This window comes from Aptenodytes forsteri, unplaced genomic scaffold (genome assembly GCF_000699145.1).
Source record: "Aptenodytes forsteri isolate BGI_AS27 unplaced genomic scaffold, ASM69914v1 Scaffold33, whole genome shotgun sequence".
Lineage (NCBI taxonomy): Eukaryota > Metazoa > Chordata > Aves > Sphenisciformes > Spheniscidae > Aptenodytes > Aptenodytes forsteri.
In genome coordinates this window covers 7,715,672-7,742,561 of record NW_008795037.1, presented here as the reverse complement: position 1 = coordinate 7,742,561, position 26,890 = coordinate 7,715,672, and the positions used below count along the sequence as shown (strand labels likewise).

At 46.9% G+C, this 26,890-nt stretch overlaps 2 protein-coding genes across 2 annotated transcripts in view; both read right to left on the bottom strand.

Moving 5' to 3' along the window:
• SLC12A3 (solute carrier family 12 member 3) overlaps positions 1 to 3,611 on the bottom strand; it is a 14,933-nt gene extending 11,322 nt beyond the window's left edge. The window contains exons 1-10 of the mRNA XM_009276797.1: positions 3,312 to 3,611; positions 2,893 to 3,039; positions 2,517 to 2,592; positions 2,214 to 2,309; positions 1,888 to 2,027; positions 1,563 to 1,673; positions 1,260 to 1,371; positions 877 to 1,007; positions 526 to 610; positions 8 to 128 (exon numbers count right to left, since the gene is read on the bottom strand). Of these exons, the coding sequence (XP_009275072.1) occupies positions 8 to 128; positions 526 to 610; positions 877 to 1,007; positions 1,260 to 1,371; positions 1,563 to 1,673; positions 1,888 to 2,027; positions 2,214 to 2,309; positions 2,517 to 2,592; positions 2,893 to 3,039; positions 3,312 to 3,611 (1,319 nt within the window). The remainder of the gene's footprint in view (positions 1 to 7; positions 129 to 525; positions 611 to 876; positions 1,008 to 1,259; positions 1,372 to 1,562; positions 1,674 to 1,887; positions 2,028 to 2,213; positions 2,310 to 2,516; positions 2,593 to 2,892; positions 3,040 to 3,311) is intronic.
• Positions 3,612 to 10,276: 6,665 nt separating this feature from the next.
• Positions 10,277 to 26,890, bottom strand: part of NUP93 (nucleoporin 93) — an 81,184-nt gene continuing 64,570 nt past the window's right edge. Inside the window, exons 11-22 of the mRNA XM_019471380.1 lie at positions 25,057 to 25,222; positions 24,101 to 24,194; positions 22,853 to 23,044; positions 22,484 to 22,610; positions 22,299 to 22,371; positions 21,936 to 21,980; positions 19,972 to 20,088; positions 19,211 to 19,329; positions 17,085 to 17,202; positions 16,624 to 16,707; positions 15,702 to 15,830; positions 10,277 to 10,510 (exon numbers count right to left, since the gene is read on the bottom strand). Of these exons, the coding sequence (XP_019326925.1) occupies positions 10,400 to 10,510; positions 15,702 to 15,830; positions 16,624 to 16,707; positions 17,085 to 17,202; positions 19,211 to 19,329; positions 19,972 to 20,088; positions 21,936 to 21,980; positions 22,299 to 22,371; positions 22,484 to 22,610; positions 22,853 to 23,044; positions 24,101 to 24,194; positions 25,057 to 25,222 (1,375 nt within the window). The 3' untranslated portion in view covers positions 10,277 to 10,399. The remainder of the gene's footprint in view (positions 10,511 to 15,701; positions 15,831 to 16,623; positions 16,708 to 17,084; positions 17,203 to 19,210; positions 19,330 to 19,971; positions 20,089 to 21,935; positions 21,981 to 22,298; positions 22,372 to 22,483; positions 22,611 to 22,852; positions 23,045 to 24,100; positions 24,195 to 25,056; positions 25,223 to 26,890) is intronic.

Sequence of the window (26,890 nt, the reverse complement as noted above, 5' to 3'; positions counted from 1 at the left end):
CCAGCACTGCGGCTGAGCGCAGGCGGTGAAGTTCCAGCCAAAGCTGCAGGCCAGTCCCTCGCAGCCTGGCGAGCCCACCGCCACGCTGTCGTTCAGGCTGCCCGAGGCGTCCCGGACCACGCAGGCGCCTGGGGGGGGGCATGCAGCACCCACTCAGTGCCCGCTCACCTCCTGCACGCATGCCATCCCAGCAGCCCTCCGGCGGGGCTGGAGCAGGGCCGGCATCTCTCTGCGGTTTCACGCAACCCAGCCCCACGTCCTCGCTTTCTGCGTCATCCCCCAAGTCCCTGCCATGGGGCTGCCCCACTGCATGATGGCTGCGAGCAACGCCATGAGCTGCGTTGCCCACCCAGGAGGACTTTGGCCCCCATGGGGGCAGGAACGAGGTCTGGCACCTGCGGCACTCGCCCTGGGGTATCGCTGTCAGCGTCCACAGCTTGGGTGGGGGGTGTGGTGGGGGTGTGTGGGGGGGTGTGTGTGTGTGTCCCCCACCCAGCTCACCTGAGGACGTGCTGCGCCGCTTACCAATTGTAGCAGAAAGCACCAGGTAAGACACAGTGGTCCAGAAGATGGCCATCAAGGTGCCCTTGGGGATGGCCACGGCGGGATCCTGCCCAAGGGAGTCGCAGAGAGATGTAAGACAGCTTTCCAGCAGCACCGCTAAAATGGCATTTTAATTGTTGGTGCTATGCAAGAGGAATTTTAATTCATCGTTGCACAAAGCTGCAGAGCATCTCTTGGCTGAGCCTTCCCCAAAATTTCCAGAAGAAATAAAATAGGGCCTAAAAGTTGGCTCAAAACCAAAGCCCTGGGGCAAACAGGGCTTAAGAGAAGGGCTGAGAAACGCTGGCTTGGGCAGCAACAGTCAAAACCCACCTTCAGGTCACCCGAAATGTTGGCCCCAGCCAGGATGCCGGTTGCCGACGGGAAGAAAATGGAAAACAAGCCGAAGAAGGAGCCCTCGGGTCCACGCCAGCTGGGCACAAAGTTCTGGGCAAAGATGTCAGCTGGGGAGGAAGCAGAGGAGAAGCATTTGGGGCCTCCCAACCGCCTTTCTCCCGGCTGAAGCATCTCAGCGCTGGATGGAGGCACACCGCTGATGGTAGGTAACCCACAGGAGGAAGACACCATGTTTTTAATGCCATCTCTCAGCGAGGAGCACCTCTCCATAGCAAACCTCTCCCCCAACAGCAGCAGAGCCGGGCTCCAGCGATGCACTTGGACCTGTTGAGCCTAGCCCCAACCCGTGGTGGACCCACCTCGGTAGCTGAAGAAGCCCTTCGCTTGCTTCTCGGCGGTGGCCGGGATCACCGTCCCCACCAGGTAATTTATGAAGGAAACCAAGATGACCAGGAAAAACAGTATCTGTGCCTGCCAGACCAGAAAGAGCCAGCTGAGGGGTCGGGGTTTGAGCGCCGAGAGGGTGAAAAACTCATTAGGAGAAACCCTCGCCTGTTTTTGGGGAGCTACGGGCATCCTCCGCTCCTCGGATGCCCAGTGGGCAGCAGGGACGGCTCTTGTCGGCCCAAGGGAATAAGGTGAGCGGAAGAAGCGAGCGTTACCTTGGCCTCCCACTCCATGCCAGCCAGGGAGATGCCCAGCAGCACCGTCACGGTGACGACCCCGATGATGCGGATGTCATTGGTGGGGTCCACGATGAGGGAGTTGTGCTCCTGGGGAGGGGAAACCGTCCACAACGCAGAAATAACCCTTTCCCTTACCCCAAACCACCAGGATGGCCGTGGGTTTTAGCAGCCAGTGGTTGATTATCGGTGGCCCAACGTTAACACAAATGTTGATAATTAATGCAGCTTGTGCAGGGAGGAGGTGGGAATGGAGGAGGTGGAGGGAGTGGGACCCAGAGGACACACAGAGCCGCTTTCCTACCTGCAGCAGGTCCCGGACAGTTTCAGCGAAGCCCACCGTGTGCATGGCCACGGCCACCGCGTTCGCGAAGGCAAAGATCAGCCCGATGGAGCCACCCAGCTCCGGCCCGAGGCTCCGCGAGATGAGGAAGTACGTGCCCCCTGAGGCGGCAGGAGCACCCCGTGGTGTTAGCTGCCTCCCCCTCCTCTCCCCCTCACGTTTTTGGGGGGGCCCCCCTGCACCTCACAGCCCGTGCCGGGAGTTCACGTCCACGGGGCAGCCCCAGGGTGGAGGAGAACCCCCTGGGGTGGCCGGAGGCTGTGTCAACAGGGGGCACGACGCACTACCTGACTTCACTTTGCCGTTGGTGGATATGGCGGAGATGGACAAGCCGGTGATGGTGGTCACCGTCACGGACATCAGGATGATGAGCCACGTCAGGGCTGCGGGGAGAGGGCACCGCTTCGTTCCTGCATCCCCCCCAGCCCCACAGACCCTCCCGCATCACCCTACGCTCAATGCTGCTGGCACCCTACCCTACGCTCAATGCTGCTGTACGCCCCCCGGCATTTACCCCCCCCCCCCCCGGTGTCTTGGGCTACAGCGAGCCTGGTGCCGTCATCCCGCCCGCGATGCACTGTGGCACCCACCGATTCCCGCCTGGGCGGTGATCCAGGGCAAGCGCAAGTAGAGGATGACTCCCCAGATGTTCAGCATGCAGCGAATCTGGGGGGGCAGAGAGGGGGACCAGCCGTCGGCGCGCGGGCACCTGGGGATGGCCAGGGCCACGCCAGCTCTGCTGCTCCGCCGAGCGAAAACCAACCCGCCACGGAGGGCAGGGGAATCGTTCAGAGTGCAGACATTTGTGAAAAATATATATATTGGGAAAAATGTGACGATGAGGGGCAAATGCATCCTGCCCCTGCTTGGGGGGGGGGGGGGGGGGGAAAGGGGCCTCCCCCCCCCCCTGGTGGGGGGGGGGGGGGATGGCAGAATGATGCTCCCTGTGGGACGAGTCACACTCACCATCACGCCCTTCACCCATCCGAAGCGGACGGGCTCTGGCGCGGGGGCTCTGCCCGGCTCCCCCGCCACCTCCTCCGGCCCGGCCTCCGGCAGGCCATTGCTGCGCTGCGGGTCAGACACCGGCGCGCAGAGGCGGCCCGGGTCAGGCTGCGGGGACAAGAGGAAGGCAGGTGGGGGTGGGCAGGGCTGAAGGCAGCCAGACATCCCCGAGGGGCACAGCTGCAGGGAGAGCTCTGGCTGAGCGCATGGCTGGAAACAGATGGATTATCCCTCTGGCTTCTCCCTGGGACCATCCTGGGGATGTGCACATCGGCACGGCATCAAGAAGTGGGAGACACAATGCCACAGACGCATCGCGAGGACCAGGCACCGGCAGCCTGGCCAGGGGATGCTGGAGACACCGCCGAGCCCCACCTTACCTTGAGGATGGAGTGCAGGTCCGCCAGCGAGGGCCTCCCTTTCCCGGCGTCACCCACCCCCTTGCTGTTGGCATAATGCTCGTAGGCGGGCACCACGTCCACCGTGTTGTAGCCAAAGGTCCTGGTGCAGAGGGTGCTGCCAGAGAGGTGGGTGGGGTGGGCGCTGTCGCAGCTGGCCCCCTCGGCGGCTGCGTAGGGACCCCGGCTGCCCTCCTCTGCGCCCAGGAGGGTGCTGATGGTGAAGCGGCCGCTGCAGTGGGACAGGGTGGCAGGCAGCTCCAGGACGGGCAGCTCGGCCATTGCCCCTGCCCGGGTCCCCGCTGGCAGCGCCTGCCGGGCGAGGGATGGGGCGGAGAGGGGCTCACCGTCTTTATACCCAGCAAAACCGGAGCGAGGCAACCCAGCACCCACCCACCGCCGCTGCTAACAGGGGAAAAGAATTGGCTCGAACCACCCTGAGCTGGTCAGGGGGAAAAAAATAGCTGGAAGGGATATCAAAACCGCTGTAATCGGTATCGCTGACTTCCAGTGTTCGATGGGGGCGGCGATAACAGATTTGAGATTAAGTCCCAAGGACAGATCAGCAGAGAAATGCGGTGCTAAGTTTGCCTCCGGCCCCAACCCGGGAACATTCAGTTCCCACCGGGATTTATTATGGAAAATGGCAGCAGACTCCCACACACGCTCGCCCTTCCCTGGGATACTGCCCCAGACCCGGCAGATCCCGTAAATCATCTCAGCTGGCCTCCGAGTTGCCGCCTGCGGTGCTGAGCTGTGCTGGATGGGGGAAGGGAAAGGGCCCCTTTTTCTCATGGTGAAACCAGGGGAAAGGGGGGAGCGTGACATCGAGGGACAGGAGGGATGCCCCTGCCCGGGATCTGATGCCAAGGGGCTGGGAAGGGGGATGGAGAGGCCGGGGGACACCGAGCGGTGGCAGCCACGGTCCCTCCGTGATTGCCCAGGGCTGGGGGCTGGCAGCTCTCCGGTGCTGGGCAGCAGAGACGCCAACGATCCCACAGCCCCCTTCCCCTCCCGATCCCAGGGAGGGGGGAACCACTGAGCATCCAGGGTTCAAAACTCCCCCAAATCCCATCCCCGATTTAATGAACCACTTAAACCCTTCCTCACATCACACAAAACACGAGCTGAGGCTGCGCCGCCGCTCAGCGTTCACTGTACAGCCACCAGCGGGCGAGGACAGGGGGAGGGACAGGCATCTTTTATACTTCTGCAGCCTGGTGTCACATGCGCCCTTAAAAGCAGTTACAGATAAGATCGGCGAAGACAGCAAATAAGGCAGGCAATAAAATTTGAGGGCAGCACCAGAGCCCATTTGAATTTCAGCCCCCTGTGCTTTGCAAGTTAATGGAAAATTCGGGCTGCCTGCCCTGCTGCCTCTGGCTGTCTTTAGCATTCACGCACAAATTTCAACCTGCTTTTTGAGGACTCACTTCAGCCCCCTTGTATTGTTTGTGCACAAGCAGACGCCGTCCGCAATTGCATAAGCCCCGCGTGGGCCGGCGTGCACCTGCTTACGCAGGAAGCCGAGGACAGGCAGCCCTGCCCGCAGCGCTCGCCTGCCTGCGCCCGCGTGGCTCAGCCCTCGTAACGCCCGGGCGTCGCAGTGCCAAACGCGCCGGCACGGGCGGCGCCACTGCCATTCCCTGTACCCGGCCTTGCGAACACAGAGCAGGGTGAGGTGGGGACGAGGAAAAAGCCTCGCTCCGGCACCTCGTGCAACACCTCCTGCAAGGTGGACACCAGCTTCCTCTCACAACAACAGATGCAGCAGCAGACTCACGCCCAGCAGAAACAGCTTTATTTTAGAACCTCATTATTTCAAACGCGCTAACTTGCCCAAACCAGCACGAATCACGGAGTCTCTTAAATGGGGGGTGTGTGTGTGTGTCTGTTAAACACAGCATGGTCAAAGATGCTCCGGGAAAGACAGGAGGACTCCAGACGCCGGGCGAAGAGCGAAGCGAGTGGTATGATGCAACCCTGGTGTAGTGAAATAGCCGGATAGTAGGATGCGCTTGTCGTCGGCCTGATTCACAACACCAGCTGCAGCAACAATACCGGGGCCGTCCGGCGCTGGGAGCTGCGAGCAGGAGAGGAGAGCTCTGTGGCACGTCCCTCCAAGCCCTCCGCTCACGCAGTGAAGGGCTGCTGCGTTGCTTCTGCAGGGCTTTCCCTCGCTTCCAGCCGATCCCCCGGTCCACTACGGCTATTAAATGCATCAAATGAACCTGAATCGAGTTAGGCAGAGAATGGCGCAATGCTTTACCTACGGCTTCTTTTAAAGTTTGCCGAAGCGCTATATTCCGACTTTAATGAAGTTTTAATTGTCCTGTTTCCATCCCCATGGAAGAGGGAACCTACCGCCCTGGGTGACAGGGGCCACGTGGACGACGCAGGGGCTCGGGGCTGCAAACCCGCTGTGCGGAGCAGGACTCAACTCCCCGGCACTGCAGGGAAGGAAGCCTGGGAAGAGAAAACAGATGGTTATTCAGGCCGCTGCCAGCAACCTTACCAAAGGGATCATTTCCCATCCTCTTCCAGACAGTATTTCCATCCCTTCCGACCTCAGACCCAGACAGAAGCAGGACAAAAATGCCGGTACAGGGACATAACAGTGGCAGTATTTGGGCGCTGTCTCACCCCAGGGACACAGAACTGGAATGGACAATATCCCCTTCTTTCCTCCAGGCTGGAAGGAAAACAGCTTGCTTCTTTGAGAGGCTGGGGTTTATTAAGGTTGGGGAGACAAGCGTTGAGAGGGTAACAAGAACAAAAAAAAAAAAAAAAAAAAAAAAAAAAAAACAAAAAACAAACCACCCGTTAAATTCATTCTTTCTGAACATAATTCCTTCAGCTCCTGCAAGGAACAAGGTCCAAGCGCTGTCTTAGACAAACGCAGCAGTGGTAGGAGAACGGAGGAGCCACCTCATTTAGCATTTGTCTGGAAAAGAAAACAAAAAATCAGGATCGAGATGCAGAATCTGCAGCCAGTGGGGAAAACCATGAAAAGGCAGAGGAGTAGGGACGTATCTCACAGGCTGCAGGCAGTGACCTGACTGGACGACCAGCTGAGCCAAGCGAACACCGGGGTAACAGCGCAGGCACCAGTGTGAAAATACTTGGAAGAATTCATGTGGGGTGGGGATAAAAAAACCCCACAAAACCACGAACACCAAAGAAACCGAGCTGAGAAGACAGGACCCACTGACACCAGCTCCACAGCAGTGTTTAGGAGGGGCCCTCGAGGCACGTTTCAGCAGGTTTTCTGCTTGTTGGCACCTGTTAAATTCTCACAGGAGCTGGCTGATCTTCCATTAGCTCAGTTTAGTTTTTACCAGTAGCCCACGGTTAACCCCTGGGCAGAGCTTTTACTTGTTTTTTTCCCCTACTGGACAGGTAACACAGGGCAGAAATTTATGACAAGTATTTCTAGATTCCCCTGCAACTCCCCCGTAAATCCAGACCACATCAACTCAGACCTCGTTTGAAGGACGTGCAGAATACGAAGCGTTCAGAACTGCTGTGCTGATACCAGGGCACTCGCGGATGTTTCACTACCGACGAGCCATGCCAACTGTGGAAAACGGACCAGGTGCGCTGCATGTTGCGGCTGCGCCCGTAGCGGGACAGAACGTCACACGCTCCCAAGGCAAACACCTCCTAACTCTTTCCTCAAATCTCCTCTGGCAACGCGTGAGCCGCGTTTGACTCAAAGGTAGTGAGCCACCCTTAGCACGCGTCTCATCTACCTGGAGGACCTTTATCACTGAGGATTGGTCCCGGAGTAGGAAAAAGCAGATGGAATTATCCTAAATTTAGTCTGCAGCATTCATCTGTACTTTTTTCCTTGCACAAAGGGGCAGAGCTCCGCTGACTTGGAGACGATTTGTCAGTTTATACTAAGAATAGATTCAGCTCAGACGAACATCCACAGCTCTGCTGCAAACTGTGCCTGGCAAACCAGAAACTTGCTCAGACATCGCTGCACGTTATCACGATTTTCGGCTCGACCTGCGCGAGGCTGTCCGAGCAGACTGAAGCCCTTTGTGCACGAGGAAAACCGAGGTAGCTCTCGCTGTGCCCTTGACAGCACCACGCTGTACAAGCGAGCATTACTCCCTGTTGTAAAGGGAGTGCTTAGTGACACCACCTTTGAGCAGGCTGCTCCAAACGCAACGTAAGAGTTTAGTGACACCCCAAAAAGCCCTTCTAGCAGACGAAATATTTAGAAAGCCAAGGCTAAGCCTGCACATTAGCAAAGTCTGAGTGCGAAGGTACAAAGGGTTACGAACTTCACTCCAGCAGCAGCAGGTCTGCCGGTCAGAAACCCAGGGGAGCAGAACCAGGTTGTTCTCTCCAGCAGAGTAAGCGTGGGGTGGAGAGAAAACAGTGACATCTGGAAAACCACAGGGGTGCCTTATTCAGCAAAGCACCAGTACGTGCGTCAGCATCTACCTCAATGCAGCAAAGCCCTTAAAAGTCGCGCAGAGGAGAGCCAGGTTTGCCAAAGCCAGGCCTAGGCGTGGAGCTGGAACCCGCCGCCCCTGGGAACGCGGGAAGACGGATGGGCTGCAACGTTCACAACCTGCACAGGAGCAAGAAGAAATCGCAGGGCAATCAACAAGAAATAATTTAATTCCAACCATCCGTGGCACCTTCTGTTATACCCACAACCTCTCACATCTTGTCTGAAACGGGGCCGGGCCTTACCTTTCCAGGGTTAGTTGCAGGGCTGTGACTCCCTGGCGTTTACATCCTCTGCCCGTGCATCACAGATGGACCATCCTGGCTTTTCAAAGCATGAAATAATTCAGTTTCTGCTTAGCTTAGAAGGGACCAGAGGCTGGCGTCACAACCACTGACCACAAAGGGAGCAAACTGCATACAGCCATCGATTTTCTCTTTTACAAACACCCGTGAAGGCTGAGAAGCACTGGAAAGCATCTGCTATAGCTGTCCTTAAAGGGCAGACAGAAAAAGGGCAACTCGCTGTTTTTAAAAGGTCCCTCGGTTCAACGTTTGACATCAGAAACATGCCAGTGAGGCAGCACGATAGCTCAGCTGAGCAGGGGCCGGGCAAAAGACAGAACAAGGTCCTGCAAATGGCGGCGGTAAGAGCTGAGCCCCAAAGGACTTCTGTCCCTGCGTGGAGCGGGGAGAGGGAATTACAGCGGGGAAGGTGGCCTTCACCCTTCCCGAATAGACTCCAGCAGACGCTGTCCCTCTCTTGCTCAGGTCAGTGGTTGCCTGAGGACAGGTACAGACTCGCCAGCCTCTCTGTACGTGAGATGGTTTGATGCTCGGAGTAACTCAGGGACAGGGGCTGAGTGCCAGCAGGAAAAACACAGGAGCAGGGTTTATCCTGCAGGACCGTACCTGGGACAACCCTGGTCCAACCAGGACTGTCTGCAAGCGTCAGGAAAGATGCCTTGCTCTGCCACCTACTTTTTGGTAACCTGTTCTCCAGGGAATTGGGTGAATTTTCAACTGAGACATGCCAAGAAGCATTCACACAGGAATACGCCAGAAACGGCAATAACTAATAAAGCTTTCCACACTCACCTGTTGACATTTTGTTAGGCAATTCAATTCCACCCCCCCCCAATAACTCCTTGGTAACTCACCAAAGCCCCTTTGCTCGCAGAGTGTTGTCCAGGTCTCTTTCAGCCTTCAGCTGAAGCAATCTCGAACATGCTATAGGACCACTCAGTGCCACACACAATCCCTAGCTATATTGGCTGGGAGCCCCTGCAGGCAGTTTGCTAATGCCGAGAGACATGGTTTTGGGTGGCTTGGCAAGCCATCCCTTTGCCTCCTGTCCAAAAGGTTGACAAAACTTATGCTATGACATTTCTGGTGGAAAAAGTAATTAGGAAATTGTCATCAAGTCAGTCAAATATCCCTCCACGCCATTAAAACTTGGACATTGCAAAATGGAGATTAATTCTCTCCCACGACAGCTATTAACATGCAAAGGTTGAAATCAGCCCCTACGTTTTGTTGCCTGTTCTGTATCCAGAACCACACGCGTTCTCGTATCCCAGTAACACAAACGGTGTGAGGACAAGACGGGAGCAGTGCAGAAAGGCGTGTGCGCAGGGAGCAGTAAGAGTAACCACCAACATTCCTCCCATTTCACTTCAAAGATAGGCAGCTATGTTACAGAGAAAAGCTTATAGTATAACATGCTCCCTGGGCTTTCACACCGATTTAATTGTAGCTCAAAACATTTAAAGCTAAGCATTTTTTAATGCCCTTCGCTTCAATGGGGCTCAGGTTTCCCACCAAACCAACAGTAATATCCACCCACGCCCAGTGCATCCACACTTGGACTTCTCTGGTCAGCTCCCTTACTTCTCCTGGTGAACTCGATATGGGATCATTTTGAATGCAACTGGCTAAAAAAACTCCTGTGTCGATCACAAAAACCTCTCCCACCAAAATATACCTGTTTCCAATCCCAGCTGCTCCTGCAAAAGCTTCAGCAGAGCTCCAGGATTTGCAGAGCTGTGTACATCCGAGACACCGACCCAAGAGTTGAAAACCTCGTTAAGCGTACAGGAGTCTCTGCAGCACACAGAGCTCGTTTGCACCGCATAAACACGTACGCCACACAAGACAACGTTATGGACTGACAGCAGCGTGTCACGCGTGTGGGGTATCATAAACAGATTTTCAACACTTAACATGCATTCAAAAAAACAAAAAACCCTAAAATTTCCAAGCTGTATGTTCAGCAAGCATTAAAACAAAGTTTTCTTCTCCACTTCCTCTTCTGCTACAAAATTGCTCGTTCACCTCCCTACTGCAGATCTATGTCGTCTTTCTCTGCATAGCCCATTAACTAATTAAGAATAATTTTCTAAATATAAACCAATTTAAAATAAAATGAATAAAAACAGAAAAACACAAAAATCAGTGAAAATGAAAATGTCAAAAACAAATAGAAATCAAAGAAATTTATTTCCATCAACAAAAATACAGAATACAAAACGATACTGGTCCCACCCTCTAAACGTACTAAAGACAGGCACAGGTTGCTGCAACCCTAAGCAAAAGCTTCTCTGCTAATTCATAAGGACCTCCATTTGCACCAGTCTTGCGTTCGTGTCTCCCGATGTTCTGTAAGGGATCGTTCCAGCAAACGTTATCAGTGCACGAGCTTGAGATCGAAGTTGCTAAAAACAGAAAAATAAAGTACAGTTACTGTAGCGTCAAAAACCCACGATGAAAGCTGAGTTAGCCATGAGGTGAACACTTGCCTTTTCAAACAAGTTAATGTAATCTTTATTTCTCAGAGCTGCTCTCTGGATAATGTATCTCTGCATTTGGAAGGAAATCAAATTATTTCCTTTTCCAACCATTAAAGGCATATCGAGTTACCCTTTTGCTTAAAAAAAGAAAAATCCCATTTATTTAAAATTACCCAAGAAAACACATTTTCAACAACGTGGGGTGTTGCTGCACTGCAGCAATCTTGTAATTTCTGCATGAAGTGGGTTTTCCCAGGGCAACAGGATTCTTTCCCACCTTGCAAAATATAAAGTTGACCCTGCTGAAATGCAGCGTTAACATTCTCAAAGCAGAAGGCACTAGAAACAAACCGGTGGTGCCACAGGCACCTGGAGGTCTCCAGCATCACCTACAACATACCGACATCCTTAAAGGCTCTTCATTCCGTAACACAATGAACGTAGATGTAACCAAGTACATTCAGAGACCTTTGCCTAAAGTAACCAAACCCCTTCTTGCGCACCAGAAGGCTACGTAAGAGCTGAAGGAATTCAGGAATAATTTGTTTTGTTTGTTAAAACCGTTAGTAAATGAAAAGGAAAATCATTCCGATAACTGGCAGAGGTCAGGAGAATACAGAGAGCCCAAATCTTTATGGAAAACTGTGCAGACTGATTGTTTTGATTGCTCACAGTGTTTTCTTCTTAAATATTAAGCATCTCTAAATTACTGCACTAGAAGATCCCACTGTTCAAATCTTCCTTTAATTTACTGACTGCCGGGAAAGCTGAAGCAGCTTTGGTTGCTGTGGGCACGCAGACGGTAAGTCTGACAGCAGGAATTTACAAACTGAGAAGTGACCGAAGCCCGTTACACAGCTGAGAACACTTATAAACACCATCCCTCGTGCCCATCTGAGCAATTCTACCCCTTTTTCAGGGTGATGTTAAACCAGTCAGTTATTCAATGGTGACAGAGGAGCTTTGGAAGCTGATAATGGAAAAGCTGGGATGCTCATCCGTTTGTTTCAAGACACTGTCTAAATGCTACTGCTTCAGCTGTGCAAAAAACCTTCAGCTTTACACATGGGGCAGGAAAGTAAGTTGTCTTTAGCACTGAGATCACAGCCATTTAATTTTCCGTTTCCATTATCCTGTCTGAAGGAAAGCCGTGACTGTCTGCGAAGCCCAGTGGCCTGGCTGAAATACAGAGCAGAGTTCCCACCTTGCGCTGTATTCCTGTCTGGCCGAGGATGGATGAGCAGCTGGAGCTGCAAACGGCACAGGCAGCGATGCAGTGGGAGGCACTCCTCCCTTCCTGAAGTGCCGCAGCTGAGGAACGCCAGAAAGCAGCGCAGCACATCAGCGGGCCTCTGGAGTAAGCAGCAAAACTGAGAATGACCCAATTGCTGAAAGCTCCCAGGACAGTTTCCCTGGCTGTAAGTTACCACCTAGTTAACACCAACACATTGGCCGCTTAACAAGGTGGCCTGAAAATTGCTTGTACAATTCCAGTCACAGTCAACACTTCTTCTAGTCTGCTTCCAAATCTGTTACACAGCGAGGTCATGTAATTATGTCTGACCTGCTACTTTTTCAGTGGAGGTCAAAACAGGTGATAGACGAAAAAAAAGCACGTCAAGGTGTCTGACTCTTTGGAATTAAGATATTAAGAGACAAAAACTCTCACTGTGACTAAGAAAGGCTTAGGAGCAGTGCAAGTTACTGTTCCCTTTACCTTTTCGGTAGCAATGATACTAGAGCTGGTCTATTTTTAAAAATCAAAACAACATGATAGTTTGCAATACTTCAGGAAGAACGAACAGAGGTTTGCAGAGGTTAAGAGCGGCCTGGAGGTCTAGATGTTCTATTGGCTGTAATTACTTAATGAATGTTAAGAGTCACTTGCGATTTAAAATAAGACCACAAATAAATAAAAAAAAGAATTCCATTCCTTTCATGACCTAATTTCACCGCCGAGATAACGCCCTTGGGCTGCTCCAGAGAGTTCACCACCCCGGATCGGGGCAGGGAGCATGACATTGCTGTCATGCACTCACAGCATCTGGGTCAGGGCTGTCACCGCAGCCATGGTTTCCGGCACTGCAGTCCGGGCTCGGTGCGATCTCTGCCCGAAATCTGACAAAATGGATCAGGCCAAGTGGGACAGGATTTTGCTCTCTCATTCCCAAAACTAATTAATGTATATACATTTTAAAAAAAAAAAAAGAAGAAGAGACTCAAAACACAGCTTAGGTAATTTCATTTTTTGAAATAAACAAAATGTATGAAGTGCCAGCTCCGACTCCAAACCTGATAATTTCTAAATAAAGCCCATTTCGTCTCCAAAGTGGGACAGGAGACGTTCCAGCAGAGAGCATTACTGGGCTCAGGGGGCTCCAGAAGTACTACTCCTCTCCATCCTGCCCTTGCTGTCAGGTCCACGCTATTCCTGCCAAAGCCCATCTACTCCCTAGCCATTACAGCAGGATCCCGCTTAGAGCGGTCAGCAGACCAGTGCTTGCCACCGGAGGGCAAATTCAAGAGCCATGTGTTCCTACTCTGGGGGACTCTGTTCCCTGCTACCTGGAATAAGCCTCAGACTTACGAACAGCTACTATCTCGTGTTTTCAAATCCTTCTGATGAACAGAAGGATTTGAATCTGTCTGCTCCCATGGATCTAGAGAAAACCCAGGGATTTCAAAGACCTATTCAAGGAAAGGTCATTTTTCTCTTGCACTGTCTACTGGGCAATGGGCTGAGATTGTTAAAGCTTCTGGAAGAGCCTGATTTCCCCTAAAATTTGCTTCCCCGTGGAAAAAGGAAAAGTTGCTTTCTCCCAGAGAAGTTCAAAAGAAAAATTCTTGCCAAGCACAGCCTGCAGAAGCTCGTATCTGCTGTCTCTGTTCAGGTGAACGGGGAGATTTTGCTGAAGAAACACCTCTCTTCTCACATTTGAAATGCCCTCATTTCTTCCCACCACTAAAATCCCCCGAGTTGCTGCCCAGACAGGGAAACTGAAGCAATCTAGATTCCCTGCTCCCGCAGCCTTGGAGGAAATTCTTCAGGGTAAGAAAGAAGGGGAACACAGGCTAAAGCTATTCTTACCCTGCTTTCCATGTGCCCACACCTGGTATTTTTCTGTGTGTGCAAATCTTTAGGCAGCCGGGAGCTACAGGGCTGTAGATTTTTTCTCTCTAGCTAATCCTACGTTAGCAGACTTGTGCTCCCTTCTGACAGTACGGTCACATAGCTATTCTCTTATCACCTCCCTGACTGCAGAGACAGCAGGCACTTGTCCCCTCTGACAGTTAAGCGCAGCTTTTATTGCACACAGCAGCCAGAGATCCCTGACTCAGAAACCCTGTGTCTCCAACACCATTGATACCCTGCTGCCATGAGATCCCACCACAAGGCCAGAAGCTTGATTAACAAAACTCGAAGCCCAAAAAAAAAAACAAACTTTCAAGGGTTTTTAGCAAGGCACACCATCAGCTGATCTCCACAACTGTAACAGCACGAGAGTGCAGAGCACGTTTATGAAGCACGCTCACACTGAGCACACTGGTAACAGGCACGCTGTTGATATGATACGATGTCATGGTGGCTTCCTTCTACACAAACTCCTGCCAGCAAAGCTGCTGATCCCATCACCAATCAGCCCAACAATCTTCGGTAGGCCACAGTCACGGTATTCATACTGAGATGACAACTGACAGCATTACACCCCTATGGAGATGGTAAATGCTTCTACATAAGGCACAAGACTGAAATCACAAAACCAAAATAAATGGCTCACTTGGAAAGCAAGGAGCTAGGGCTGTTTGCTCAGGCCAACCTTGTGAACACACAGAGTAGGTAACAGATTGCATTAGCCTGGGACATCTTCACACGTGCAGAATTTAAGGTGGGAGAAGCCCAAGCAGCATGCATCCTTCTCCAGTGTTGCCAGCTTAGAGTACAAGCGTAGTTGCAAGACAGGATCCCGTAAGCTCACACACAGACTGTACCCCAAAGACAAAAGCTGTATCAAAAGCCTTTCATTTTCTGATGTAATTTAAAAATGCTACTGAGACTTTTACCAATATTGCAATTTACAGATCAAAGGCACTTTTGCAGATGACTAAAGCCTGGAATAAAGCTGGCTGTGGCCCGAGTTGGTTTTCATTCTCAAAAGGAGTTGATACTTATTTCCTAATCTCTAAGACAGGATGAGTGGTTTGGCCTTGGTTTTCAAGCGCCTGTGGCAGCTTTAACTTAAGAGCTACAAGACCAAACCCGATGACAGCTAAGCTGAGAACCCTTCTGCTCAACACAGCACGTTGACAGGCGAGTGCCCGCAAATCTGGCTGTGCCCTTTAAGTGGCGCCTATTTTGAGGCTTGCTGAAGGTGTAGGCTCCTATCAGCGGGCGAGGGAAATGCTTCAGCACCAACTCTAGCAGTGAAGTCAAACCCACCGTTGTCAGCCATTTAAACCAGGCAGCCAGACCAAGCACCACCGCACCTGGAAGCTGCCCGCTGCTGCAGAGGCAGCAGAACAACACTGGCAAACTGCTACAGCCATTCACCAAGTGAATGCACTTGAGCATCCCGGTGTATTGCCCGAGGACACTTTGAAAATGTCAGCCCGTGTCACTACAGAAGCAAGCCAAGGAGAGGAGTCAAGGAAGGCCTTTCCACCAGAAACCTGTTTTGCACAAACCGGGCACTAACTCAAATGAAAGGAGTGGAAATCAGGTTCTTGAAAAAAACCAGCTCAGTTGTCAAGGCAGCAACACCAACCATCCTAGAGACACTGCACTGTCCACATCTGTCAACTATTTAAGATCCCACCAAGAAGCAAACTGAACACTTGTCTTCTCTTGCTAGGAGGTGGATATATAGTGTAATATATCTTAATTAGCTCAATGCCATTTAGAGCAATGTCCTTTCTTTACATAAAGCTGGAAGTTATGAGAGACTAGTCTGAAGACTCTAAGTAACTGAGCAAGCTGAGTAGTCTAAGACTCTAAGTAACTGAGCAAGTCAAAAGCGAAGACCATTAGATATTCACAGCTATTTGAAGCCCAAACCCTTGAAATCAGGGGAAAAAGGAAGTAGGAAAACTTGTGAGACAGTGAGGATTATAATCTTACCGAATCTCTGTCTTCCATTACCCGCTGGGGTCTGGCAGGAGTGGCTGGGCTTGTGCCTTTCATCCTCTTATACTGGGTGAATAAGATATTCATGGTTGCAAGCAGGACCTCAGATAAATTGTGCCTGATCTACACAAAGAAGGGGGAAGAAAAAAAAAAAGACATCTTGCAATGAAGAGCAGGTTGACAGAATCATTACCCTTGCTATACGACATCAGAAAACCAAGTAATGGTTGATATTTACTCATATAAGAGTCATACATTTAATGGTTACCCCTGCTGTGACTGTACCACCTGGCAAAAAAAGTTACCCAGAGTTTTGAGACAGACATGCATAATAGCTGCACCTTCATGTCTGATAGCAACAGTTCAGATAAAACCCAAATCACCTGAATACACAAAAACCCTCCAAAGCACCCAAACACACACAAACAGTGTCTAAAAGAGAAGTGTCACCCTCCAGTTAAAACAGTTCAAGAGCAATAATAGCCTTCCATTATGCTTCATACGCTTCATCTGCTAATACCCAAATACATGAGTCCCTCTGATACGGAGGGAAGGAAACACAAGACCCTACAAATGTTCGGTGAGCATTAAGAGCATGGAAGAACTAAGTCAGCAAAACAGTTGAAAGTTTTCAATATTCCGAATTCTTGAATCAAACTCAGTAAGTTCAGAGAGATTCAGATGTGCAGATGCCTTCTGCAAAATGGAGACAGGATTTATGGGTAGGGAATTTTAGCGCTCCAAAGAGCAGCACTGAGGAGAAAAAGTTGCAAGCCAAGAATCTACTTGTACGAATGCAAAATAATTCCATCCTATTTCCCCATTAAAGAATGAGAACAATGAGATGACAAGGTTTTAAGATTCTTTTAACAAAGCAAAAGGCTTTCGGAAGCTAAAACCAAGAGACATCACTTACTTCATCGCTGAAATTCCGGAAGGCAGCAACTCTCTCCTCCACGCAATCTTGGCTAAGAGGTACAAGCTTTAGGCGTTCAATAATCTTCAAAAAGAAGAGCAGGAATCAGGGTAGGTAATCAACGTTCTATGTACCATACACTAAAAGTATGTTTTTGAAGTGTTAACGAAACGCTCCTGATTCCATTCAAGAGAAATCATTTCATTGCTATTTATTGGTTTATCTCCTCACTTTGTTGAGTAGCAGGAATATTTTGTTCAATGTCTATAAAATAGCTCCAGAAAGATCTTCCTGATTATCAAGCAACAGGGAAGAAACACATTTTTAAAATTCCTACAGCACTGCAGCACCTTCTAACTCATTAAATATAATTTTTTGTTTTAAGTGATGTTATTTGAGACATTCTGGGCTTTCAAGGGCATTAGGAAGGCTGCACTTCAAACAGAACTCTTCAAACTTACATCAAAGGCCCTGTCAATGTGACCGGCGTGATATTCATCAAAAAACGTGATTAAGTCTAGCAGAAGGTAGAACGTAGAGTCAACGGATTTCTTTGCGCTTATCCCCTGAGCTTTGTACCTGAAAGAAATTGTTTTACAATTTTATTGTGCAAAATGGCAACCATTTGTAAACGTGCTCTTGCAATTCTTGCAAGCCAAGACATCAAGCACAAGGACAGAAGGCATCTGACAAAGGACAGCTTTAATTTTCCTTAACCAGGAGGCAGAATTTTCACAGGTTGTGGCTTTTAAAAAATATTTTCATTCGCTTCTAGTTTTCCATCAAATCCAGCATTTGTTTCCTTTTAGATGTTTAAACCTCCCATATTCGTGGGGAGAACAGTGACAGGAACCAGAGAGCTGCAAGGCAAGCGCTGTACAAGCATGTTCTAACACGCTGTTTTACAGCAGACAGTTCTCCAGCACAACTGCCTGCTTCAGGCAAGACGTTAAGACTTAAAAATGGATTAGACGCTTCTGCCTGCTCTCTCTAGCTACACTTGCTAGGAGATGAATTGGAGGGCCATCTGCTCTCACTCCTAACAGCACAAGGTCAGAAAGGAGCTCCTTCCTCAAGGTTAATAGTAAGAGCGGTCAAGTGCATGGTACACACCATGCACTGTGCTGCTGCAGAGGAGGAAGCCAGGTAGCCTCTCGGCCTTTTCTGTTGGGTGTCTCCCCTGTTCCAAAAACATCACAAGAACGCACAGGAGGAAAGCTGCATCAGTACAGTACTGTCTGCAGTATGGTACATGAAGAAGAGCCCTGTATTACATTTAATTGGCAAGAAGATGAGCTAATCAGAACCGTTCTGCCTTTGCAGTCATGAAGGTTTGCAGCTGTAAAGTGGCATTATTGAACAGTAATACTTAGCGCTCTCATACAAATCAAAGCAAGTAGCAAAACAAAGCCCATTACAGCCTTTGCTCAAGCTTAAACTCAAGCCATAGGTTTAATTCTCCTTCATATCTGCTACCAAAGGAGTCGCTCACCAAGTCAATACGGCACCAATTTTCACTCAGTCTGCAGGCTGACTAAATGAAGGAAAGGCTGACTGAAGGAGTGACTGGCAAATGCCACTTGTCAAAAGAAGAAAGGCAAAGGCCTCTGACTGAAATCAAGACATTTCTGTATTTGTCTTCCCAATTTCAAAGTGCCGGCAAGCGTGCTTGGTTTATTTTTATTCTCTCCCCGCCAGAATTTTTGAAGAAAAGCAGTAAGACGTTTCTCACAGGTACCCGCATTTTGCTCCAGTAAAATATAGGAATTGTCCATGGCAGTCACTGTGACAAAACGCACCACAGGAAGATGATTTAAAAAAATCCCAAAGCTATTTTGCAATTACAACCTTTCAGAAGCAGGTTATTCCTCATTTCTAGCTGCTAATGAATCTTGAGCACTGATGTCTCTCAAACACGTATCCTAATTAGCACACCGACACTGCAGGTGACAGTCCTTTTGGTCACTTCCATTCCTCTCTCTTTTCTAAACACCACATGGCACTTTCCTAAAGTAACAGGCTATGGAAATGAGGTCCACTGGTTACATTAGCCATATACACACCTCAGCTTAAATGTTCCCTTTTTAGCTTTCATTAAAGCAGCAGTGAAATAAAATTTTCAGACAGCTACTGAACTCACCGCTCTGCTGTTACAACTCAGAATCACTGGTTTTGTAGCTCTCTCAATACTATTTCAAACAAGTGAATTGTGTGCAATGATTCTGCAACTGTTATGGTATTTTGCTTTAGAAATTATCTAAACCATACAATTCATTATATTTATTGCTCCTTAATAGACTCCATCTCCAGTTGGCAATCCTGCAATTCGCTCTTCCTGGTTCACCTACAGATAAAGCTTCTTGCCAAATTTACCTGACCTGCCCCTGAAGATTACGTTTCTGGTTTCAGTACTGCAAGCCATCACCAGCAGGGCAGGGTAAATTCTGACCTCTTTTCTGTCTTCCTGAATACATTGCTGTGGACGCCACAGTCCAGCCAGCAGAAAAAGTCAGGAACTAATACCCACTGAACTGACAGTCCCAGGTCAGGTCCAGGTGAATCACCCAGTCCTGCCCCCTTGTCTTACCTCTCAGCAATGGAATGGGCCATGTTCTTCAACCGCTCTTTGTTCGACTGGGGAGTGCCAATCTGGGGAACGACGGGACTGAGGAGCTTGTTCATCAGTTCTAAAACTTTGTCAGGGTTCTGTCGGTATTAAAGTTACACACAAATAAAAGGAGCACGGTGGGACGTAGCGTTTTAATCTCCTTGAAAAAGCAGAAAGGTCTCATGCAGTGGTGCCTAGTGCAAGCTCAGAGATGCCTCCCTCCCATAGAGTCATGATCATATTAGCTACGAGCAACATAATGCTGCTGGCTCATGTGAAAAAGTATTTTCCCCTATTTTTCCTCTAAAATAGTGTCTATGGTTGTATCCATTTTTATTTCAAATATATTTCAAAAGGAAACAAGAGTCCTCACTACAAAGCCCAACTATTTTAGACTTCAATTCAACATCTATGAAATTGCAAGAGCACACCCCAGGTAAATAACTTCACCAGCCAGAATAAAATCATGCATGGGGCAATCTCTTCAAAAGACCACACTGATCAAGAACCAGGATGTCTTAAATCAGAATGGGCTGGAGCACAATCCATCCGGGTTTGCTCACTGAAACCTCTCTCCATGCAGCCAATGGCTCTGCTTTAACAGCAGCAGAAATAATCTGCTTGAATAAGGGCAATTCAATCTCCGAGACGAAATTTAACCTCCTAATCACAGGGAGAATGTTTGGGGAAAAAATGGTGAACCAGGTACATATTTAAGGCAGCACACATAAGATATTTACCTTTGCAAGGTCATAGAGTTTTGCAGCTTCTTCAAACAATCCTTTATTTTCTGCTGCAGAAGCCACTTTGTTAATAATGGGTTTTGTGTCACTTGTAAACTTGTCTATCACTCCAGGCTAAAGAGGCGAGACAAAAATGGAAGGAGAGAAGAGAAATCAGAATGCTTAAAAGCTGCTGAATATTCTGTCAAGGCGTTGAATATTTTACATGTTGGATTATGATTAGAATGGCCCGTACATTTCCATGGGAACGCGCAAAAGGGACACATTAAAAATAGAAAGAGCTCTTGTGAGAGAGACTTTCTCCAAAACGGAGTCAGCACTGAGACATCTGCGGTTTCTAATTCATTCAAAATGACCCAGATAACAGGTCAAATTCTAAATTATTTTAATTGCTGATGACACATTACAGAGGAGAAGAAAACACAGAAGACTTCAGCATGTAACACGCCAGGGTCTCCAGGGATGCTGTTTGTCTATATTGGCATGACAGGTTGCAAGTGAAATCTTACATGGATAAGTGAAAGGGTGACAAGAATTTTAAAAGAAACAATAAACACAAGTAGAATAAAAGAGAGGAAAGAGTCAAGGATATCTGGAAAGGATTTTACTGTAGTTGAGGATGTAAAAATAAGACTGTATCATCCAGAAGAATTTATTTTAAAACTAAGATTGCTGTTTTCATACCAAAGAAACGCAAGAATAGTTACATTTAAAAGGAATTGAGCGAAGTCAAGAAAACAGGATTCAGCACTAATGGTATAATCTAAAAACTATCTATCTTACTAGGAACCGTAAAATGAAAAAAATATTTGTAAAGATTACCGAGTTATCTTGCTCTCGTGTGTGCAATCTCACTGCTTTTAAATTGACAGAACAAAAACATCTAAAAGAAAATCCTCCTAGAAATAACCTTTTTTTTTTTCTTTTTGACAGTAGCAATGATTGCAGCATGAGCCCTAATCTTAATTTTAAGATTTAAATGATTCTGGAGTCTGCTTTACACAGAAAGCTTCCAAAGTTGCTGCAGTGAACAGAAAAACTTCATTGATTATCTAAAATTTTAATGATTTGCATGTGCTCTCCTCTTTTCAGGTGAAACCTCAAGGTTTCCTTTATCTTCTGACTGTGTAAGCTTACATTTTACTTTTAGATTTACTTTTACAGCAGAAGTAAGATCCATCACCACTGAAAACGGCTGATCTTTGATCCAATACTTAACCTCATCTATATGGAGAGGACAGATCAGTTGTGGCTATGCCTGTGGTCTGTTAGCCCTTGCTCCCTTAATTACAAGCATTTTTAATGGGCTGCAATACCTTTCTCCTCTGAGGTGAACAAGGATAATGTCATATAGATAGTTTTCACACGTACACCTCAGTTAACAGAACAATCTCACACCCACTTACAAGCAAGCCATTTTTACTAATTGCTTTTTACTAATGTGTACTGAATTCCACTTCCTACTGTAAAGACGAAATTCTGACCTCGCTGAAGTTACCTGATGCCGTTTGTTTCCTTAGTTACATCGGCTGTCTACAGGGACATAGTTTGCCCTGCGGTTCCTGACCTGCCTTCTGTTAGGGCAGGTCATAGATTACTCTGTAAAAGGATCTCATACTTGGAGAACCTGTATGTATTTAAACACAGTAATAATTTAGCTAGTGAAAAATAAAGAAAAGCAAGATAGCCTCATGACTACTTTGGAAATCACACAGAGTTTGTACTTTTTATGTAAAATATAAACATAAATTGTCAACTCACCTTCCTACTACCATCATTTTCCAGCTTTCCAAGAATCATATCAAACTATATCCACACAGATGGAACCTGTATGTATTTAAACACAGTAATAATTTAGCTAGTGAAAAATAAAGAAAAGCAAGATAGCCTCATGACTACTTTGGAAATCACACAGAGTTTGTACTTTTTATGTAAAATATAAACATAAATTGTCAACTCACCTTCCTACTACCATCATTTTCCAGCTTTCCAAGAATCATATCAAACTATATCCACATAGATGTAAAGTAAGAAAAAAAGGAAACAAAAAAAGAGAGATGAATTGCACATATTTCACAACATATTTACTATGTACAAAGATGCAGTCATGGATGAATGAAAAAGAGTGATCAATGTCAAAATTATTTGTATATAAATAACAGGCAAAAAGACACGATTAAATATCTTAAACATAGGGTCATTGCAAGATCTCCCGTCATCTAGGTCTGCATCAGGCAGAAAGAGTAAACTACTGTTTAAGATTGTCCTGCCTAATAAAGATTTCAATGAAAAAATGAATTTCAGTTTGAGGAAGGCAAACGTACCTCTCTGCTTTCAATTACTAGTTCACTAACGCAACGCAAGAACATATTCTCTCCTTGGCTGTCCTTCTCATTCCTACAAAAGAAAGGGAAGAAGGAAGGTACTCCTGTTTCTGAGGACTTCACAGATAAGAATAATTAAGCAGTAATAACTAGGAGAAAATCTAGAGACATAGATTAGCTCCTACCTGAGAAAGTAAAAATACTGCAGAGCTTCCCTTGGATCTGTTGATTCAAACTTACGGGTGTAAAGCATCAAAAGCCGCACAAAATTTAGACGCCTGACGCCAGGAGGGTCACCAGCTTCATGGCTTACTGCAATGTCAGAAACAACACTATCAGAGAATCTAATGCCAGGAAACGTTGCTCTGATCTTCATCTCAAGTTAGTCAGAGCCATGATCCAGAGTTCGAATGCCATTAAAACAATTAACTTTTAGGAGACTGTTCTGATAAATGCTGCTTGTTTGATGAATTACATAGACCTGCAGTGTCTACAGGGTTCTCTAAGGGCTCAGAAAATACTCCTTTATTGTAGAGTAAGTGTGCAGGACTTACATAGCTGTGCACTCTGCCCAGAAGATTTCAGGAGCAATTTTAACTCAAACAGGACCAACGCAACATGAACAGCATGACAACGCAAGCGCTCTGTCCGGAAGAGAAAAGCAATTGCAGCTTCAAACTGTGCTGTCAAGAACAATACTTGGAAGTAGAGGAAAGGCTGCTGGTTCACTGCAAAATGTGATTCACCTGGAAAAAAAACCCCAACACACAGAGCGTAAGTGAAAATGATTTTGCAATCAGAGATCACTGACAGTGGATGCTTTCTGTCACAGTGCATCACTATTGCTTATTCAGTGCCAACAGAAATAAACACACTAGACAAAACTGAATACCTAATCACACATCAGTGGCTTATCTATAACTGATCCACTGCAAATATATCACGAAAGACCACAGCACAAAGACATATTCAGGAAGTGAAAGAGAATAAACAGTTACTCAAAAAAGATCCTTTGTTCTTTTCAGACAACGAACCATCAACTCTGATAGACTGAAATAGATTCTCTGAAGACCACAACTTTTTGTCTTCATTTACACTTATGCCCAATGGTACAAATAATGTTAAAAACCTGGATTTTCCTACTCAGTGACACCAATGGTAGCTTACTGTATTTCTTTTCCACACATTTTTGTCTGGGTGTGGGTGATGCTACAAACTAGAAGGCTGTGGAGAATCAAATTCTGTACGTTTTGGATAGTCCAAGTGCCCTAATTTTGATTGACTGGAAGATGATTATGGGAAAAGGTACTCTCTTGGGCCATGGACGTTCCTAAAACTTTCTGAAGTGGAAGGAAATGTGATTTGGGTCCCCAGAAAATTACTTGAAATAGTAATTTAAGAGAAACAATGAACGACGGAGAAAAGCCTTGGAAATACGTGCCTACATTAGGTAATGATTGCTTTTCTGTTCTGTATTCCAGAAGTTGGAAGTTTTGCTAAAAGACCTTAGCATATTTATGGTGAGAGAAAGCAATCCATAATTTAGTATGGATAAAGTACAAATAGCAGCAGTGTTGTTCATATTCACTCTCTGGATTGCTGGGAACACACAGGATGCATTCATCGTGTCTTATTGAAGTGTGCCATTACTCCAGGGAAGCGGGCTGTCCATGAACACCCTAAAGACGCCTGTCACTAGTGGAGAGCTATAGTGTTACATGGGGTTTGTGTACAAACAATTGGAAAGTGCCCTAAGCAGAAAAGCAGAGCCCCAAGTAACACACCTCTTTGTGGTTTCTTACCATAGTCTTCTAGCAGCTGCTTCTGGAACTGTGATAAAGTTAGTCGGTCTTGTGGAGGACTTGCGCTATTGTCATCAAAACACACTTGGTTCAGCTAAAAAACACATCCAAGAAAAGAAGCACAGATATTTCAACTTCACCTTGCACAAGGGATGCACTCAGAAGATACCTGTTCCATCTGAAGCCCCTCCTAAGATTTGACCAACTGACTAGAAACTACTTCTAGTCACAACATCAGGTCCAGCCGTTGCTGGGAAGCAAAGATCTCTAACGCAGCAACAGCAGAATCCAGCAGATATAACCCAGGGGTCCTTTTGTATCTGTCCATGCCAAACTCCGATGCTGGGACTCTGAATGCTCACTAAGCAATAATTAAAAGCAATATTTTTTCACCCAGCCTTAACAAGTACATCATTCTACTCCCTCTTTCTGATGAAGCAGAGAAATGGGTTCTGACCAGTATCTCTCATGCCCCCACCAAAACTATAAGGACTCTGGACTATAGAGACATAGACAGCGCCGTCTTCTGCCAATTGACACCAACATTTGAGCCATAATCCATCCAGAAAGGAAAATTAAAAGGATCGTCACTGTAGCAAGCTAATGCTACTTGTAAAAACAGCTGACAAAGATCAGTGTCAAATGAAGAACATGACACTTCCAAAGACAAGTGTCCCCAGATTAGCACCTGATAGTACAGTGGGTAACAGAGCAGCCCTGGGACTCGGGTTCCCAGCCCTTCGCTATCTGCAAGGTCAAGTCACACGCATTACATTGATGCAAAACACCAGACCTAGAAGTAGGGAGGTTAGCAGAGCGGTGCAGAAATGCAATACCATTTAGACCTGTTCTAAAAAAAAAAAAAAAAAAAAAAAAAAAAAAAAAAAAAAAAACAAAAAACAAAACCCCACCCTATTTTGAAAAAACCAACAACACAACCCCAACACCACACTTACTTTTAGCCAAAGATAATCTTCTGTTTTATCAGCAACTTCACTCTGGTTATCTGTAATGTCACAACGGCCAATAATACAATAAACAGCCCTTTTGTACGGGTCAGTATTATTTCTCAGAGCTCGTCTGTAATGAAGACGCAGTTTATTTTCTGTGGCAGGAGATAGTCTAAGGAAAAAAAAATGATTGAAGGAAAAGACATGAAACCCATCTTTCCCTGTATGAGGAAACCTGGATACAAATCAATGTAAATAGGTGCATATTCACAGCAAAGGCGTAACGACAGTAAGCACTGGCCGTATGTCTTGCACTTTCTATTTACATCTGTAAATAAAAATTTTGCACACATGAATTTAAACGTATAATTGAAGTTACGGAGGCTCACCTTCAAATACCCACTGCAGGGGGGAGGAATCAGATGACAGCCTCTTTAGGGGTGCATTACTATTGTGGTAGATGAGCTATTTTTGTCTGACTCTACTATTTCATCATTTCAGAAAAAGAGAGCTCAAAGTCTTTGGAACTCTTTGGGTTAGTAAACTAACAAGTGAGCAGGTCTTTGTACCATGAAGTCTTTTAGGAGAGAGACTTTCATCTTTATCATTAAATACTGTCATAATGTTCTTTGTCATTCTATTTCTTATACCCTCTTGTAGAGAATTTTACAGAATCGGATCAATAAAGCGTTCTCCTAGACTAAGACATTGTTTGTCAAATCTGTAGGCAGAGTACCTTTTCATAGCTGTAATAAAAACAAAATAAATCAATTATACTGTATCTCATTAAAGTGTTTGTAATGAAGACAATGACAGTACCCCTATGACAGAAACTAAGGTTTCTGGAACAATCTTATTATAATGAGCACTCCTAGATATTCTCTACAAATCAGGTTAATTTATAGAAGAATAACATGGTGTACACTACTCGGTAAATGGCACTTTGATTTTTTTTTCCTCTCGGTTTGATTTTAAGACATGCAAACTGATATGTTCTTTCTCACATTTTCATACCTGAAGAGCCCCAATACATTCAACACACTGCAGGATGAGGGCTTCCCACACATGAATGAAGTTGCCATAAGCTGAGGTGGGACATTACACGTTCACCTCCTGGCAGTTACCTGGGCCCTCCGGTTTCCCCCAGTTTCAGCCAGTACCTTAGCACAGTGCCATTCCCCTGAAGGGAGCACAGCTCTAATGCAATAGCTGACCGTGCGCTTGTTTGAAATTCATTGCAAGTGGAAAGGTAAACAAGATAACCTAAAACGCCACAGCAGAGTTCAAAGCACGCCTCAAGATGCACTAACTCGACTGCTTGCAACCACATAATCAGTAGTTTGGCCAGTGGCCTCTGTCAAGTGATGGATAGCAAAAACTGGAAAAGGAGAATAAGCACAAGAAAAATGTGAGAGTGAATGCCTCCAAAGACTTCTAACAAACACTACTTGCTTTTATTGTGTGGCATTCTTATGAAAACAGGTGTAGTAAAAAGCATTCCCCAAAGGAAATTCAACTAAAACAAGTGACGGGGGAAATAAAAAGACACAGGATTTGTGACAGCAGACTAAATCTAATCTATTGTATGCAGTATCCTACTGTTACACAGGCCAGATCCTATGGTAAAAAAGCAAAGCTACACAACTTATTTTTGAAATGTAAATTTTTGCATATTTTCAAAAAGCTCTTTCTCTATGGAGATTTCTAGACTTCAAAGCCACAAATTAAAATATGCAAACTTCTTACATGTAATTTAGGTAGGTAATTTAAACACCAGGCAGCCATCACCACCAGAAGAGACCTGAGCTTGTATTTCTACCAAGCCTCTGATCATTTCACT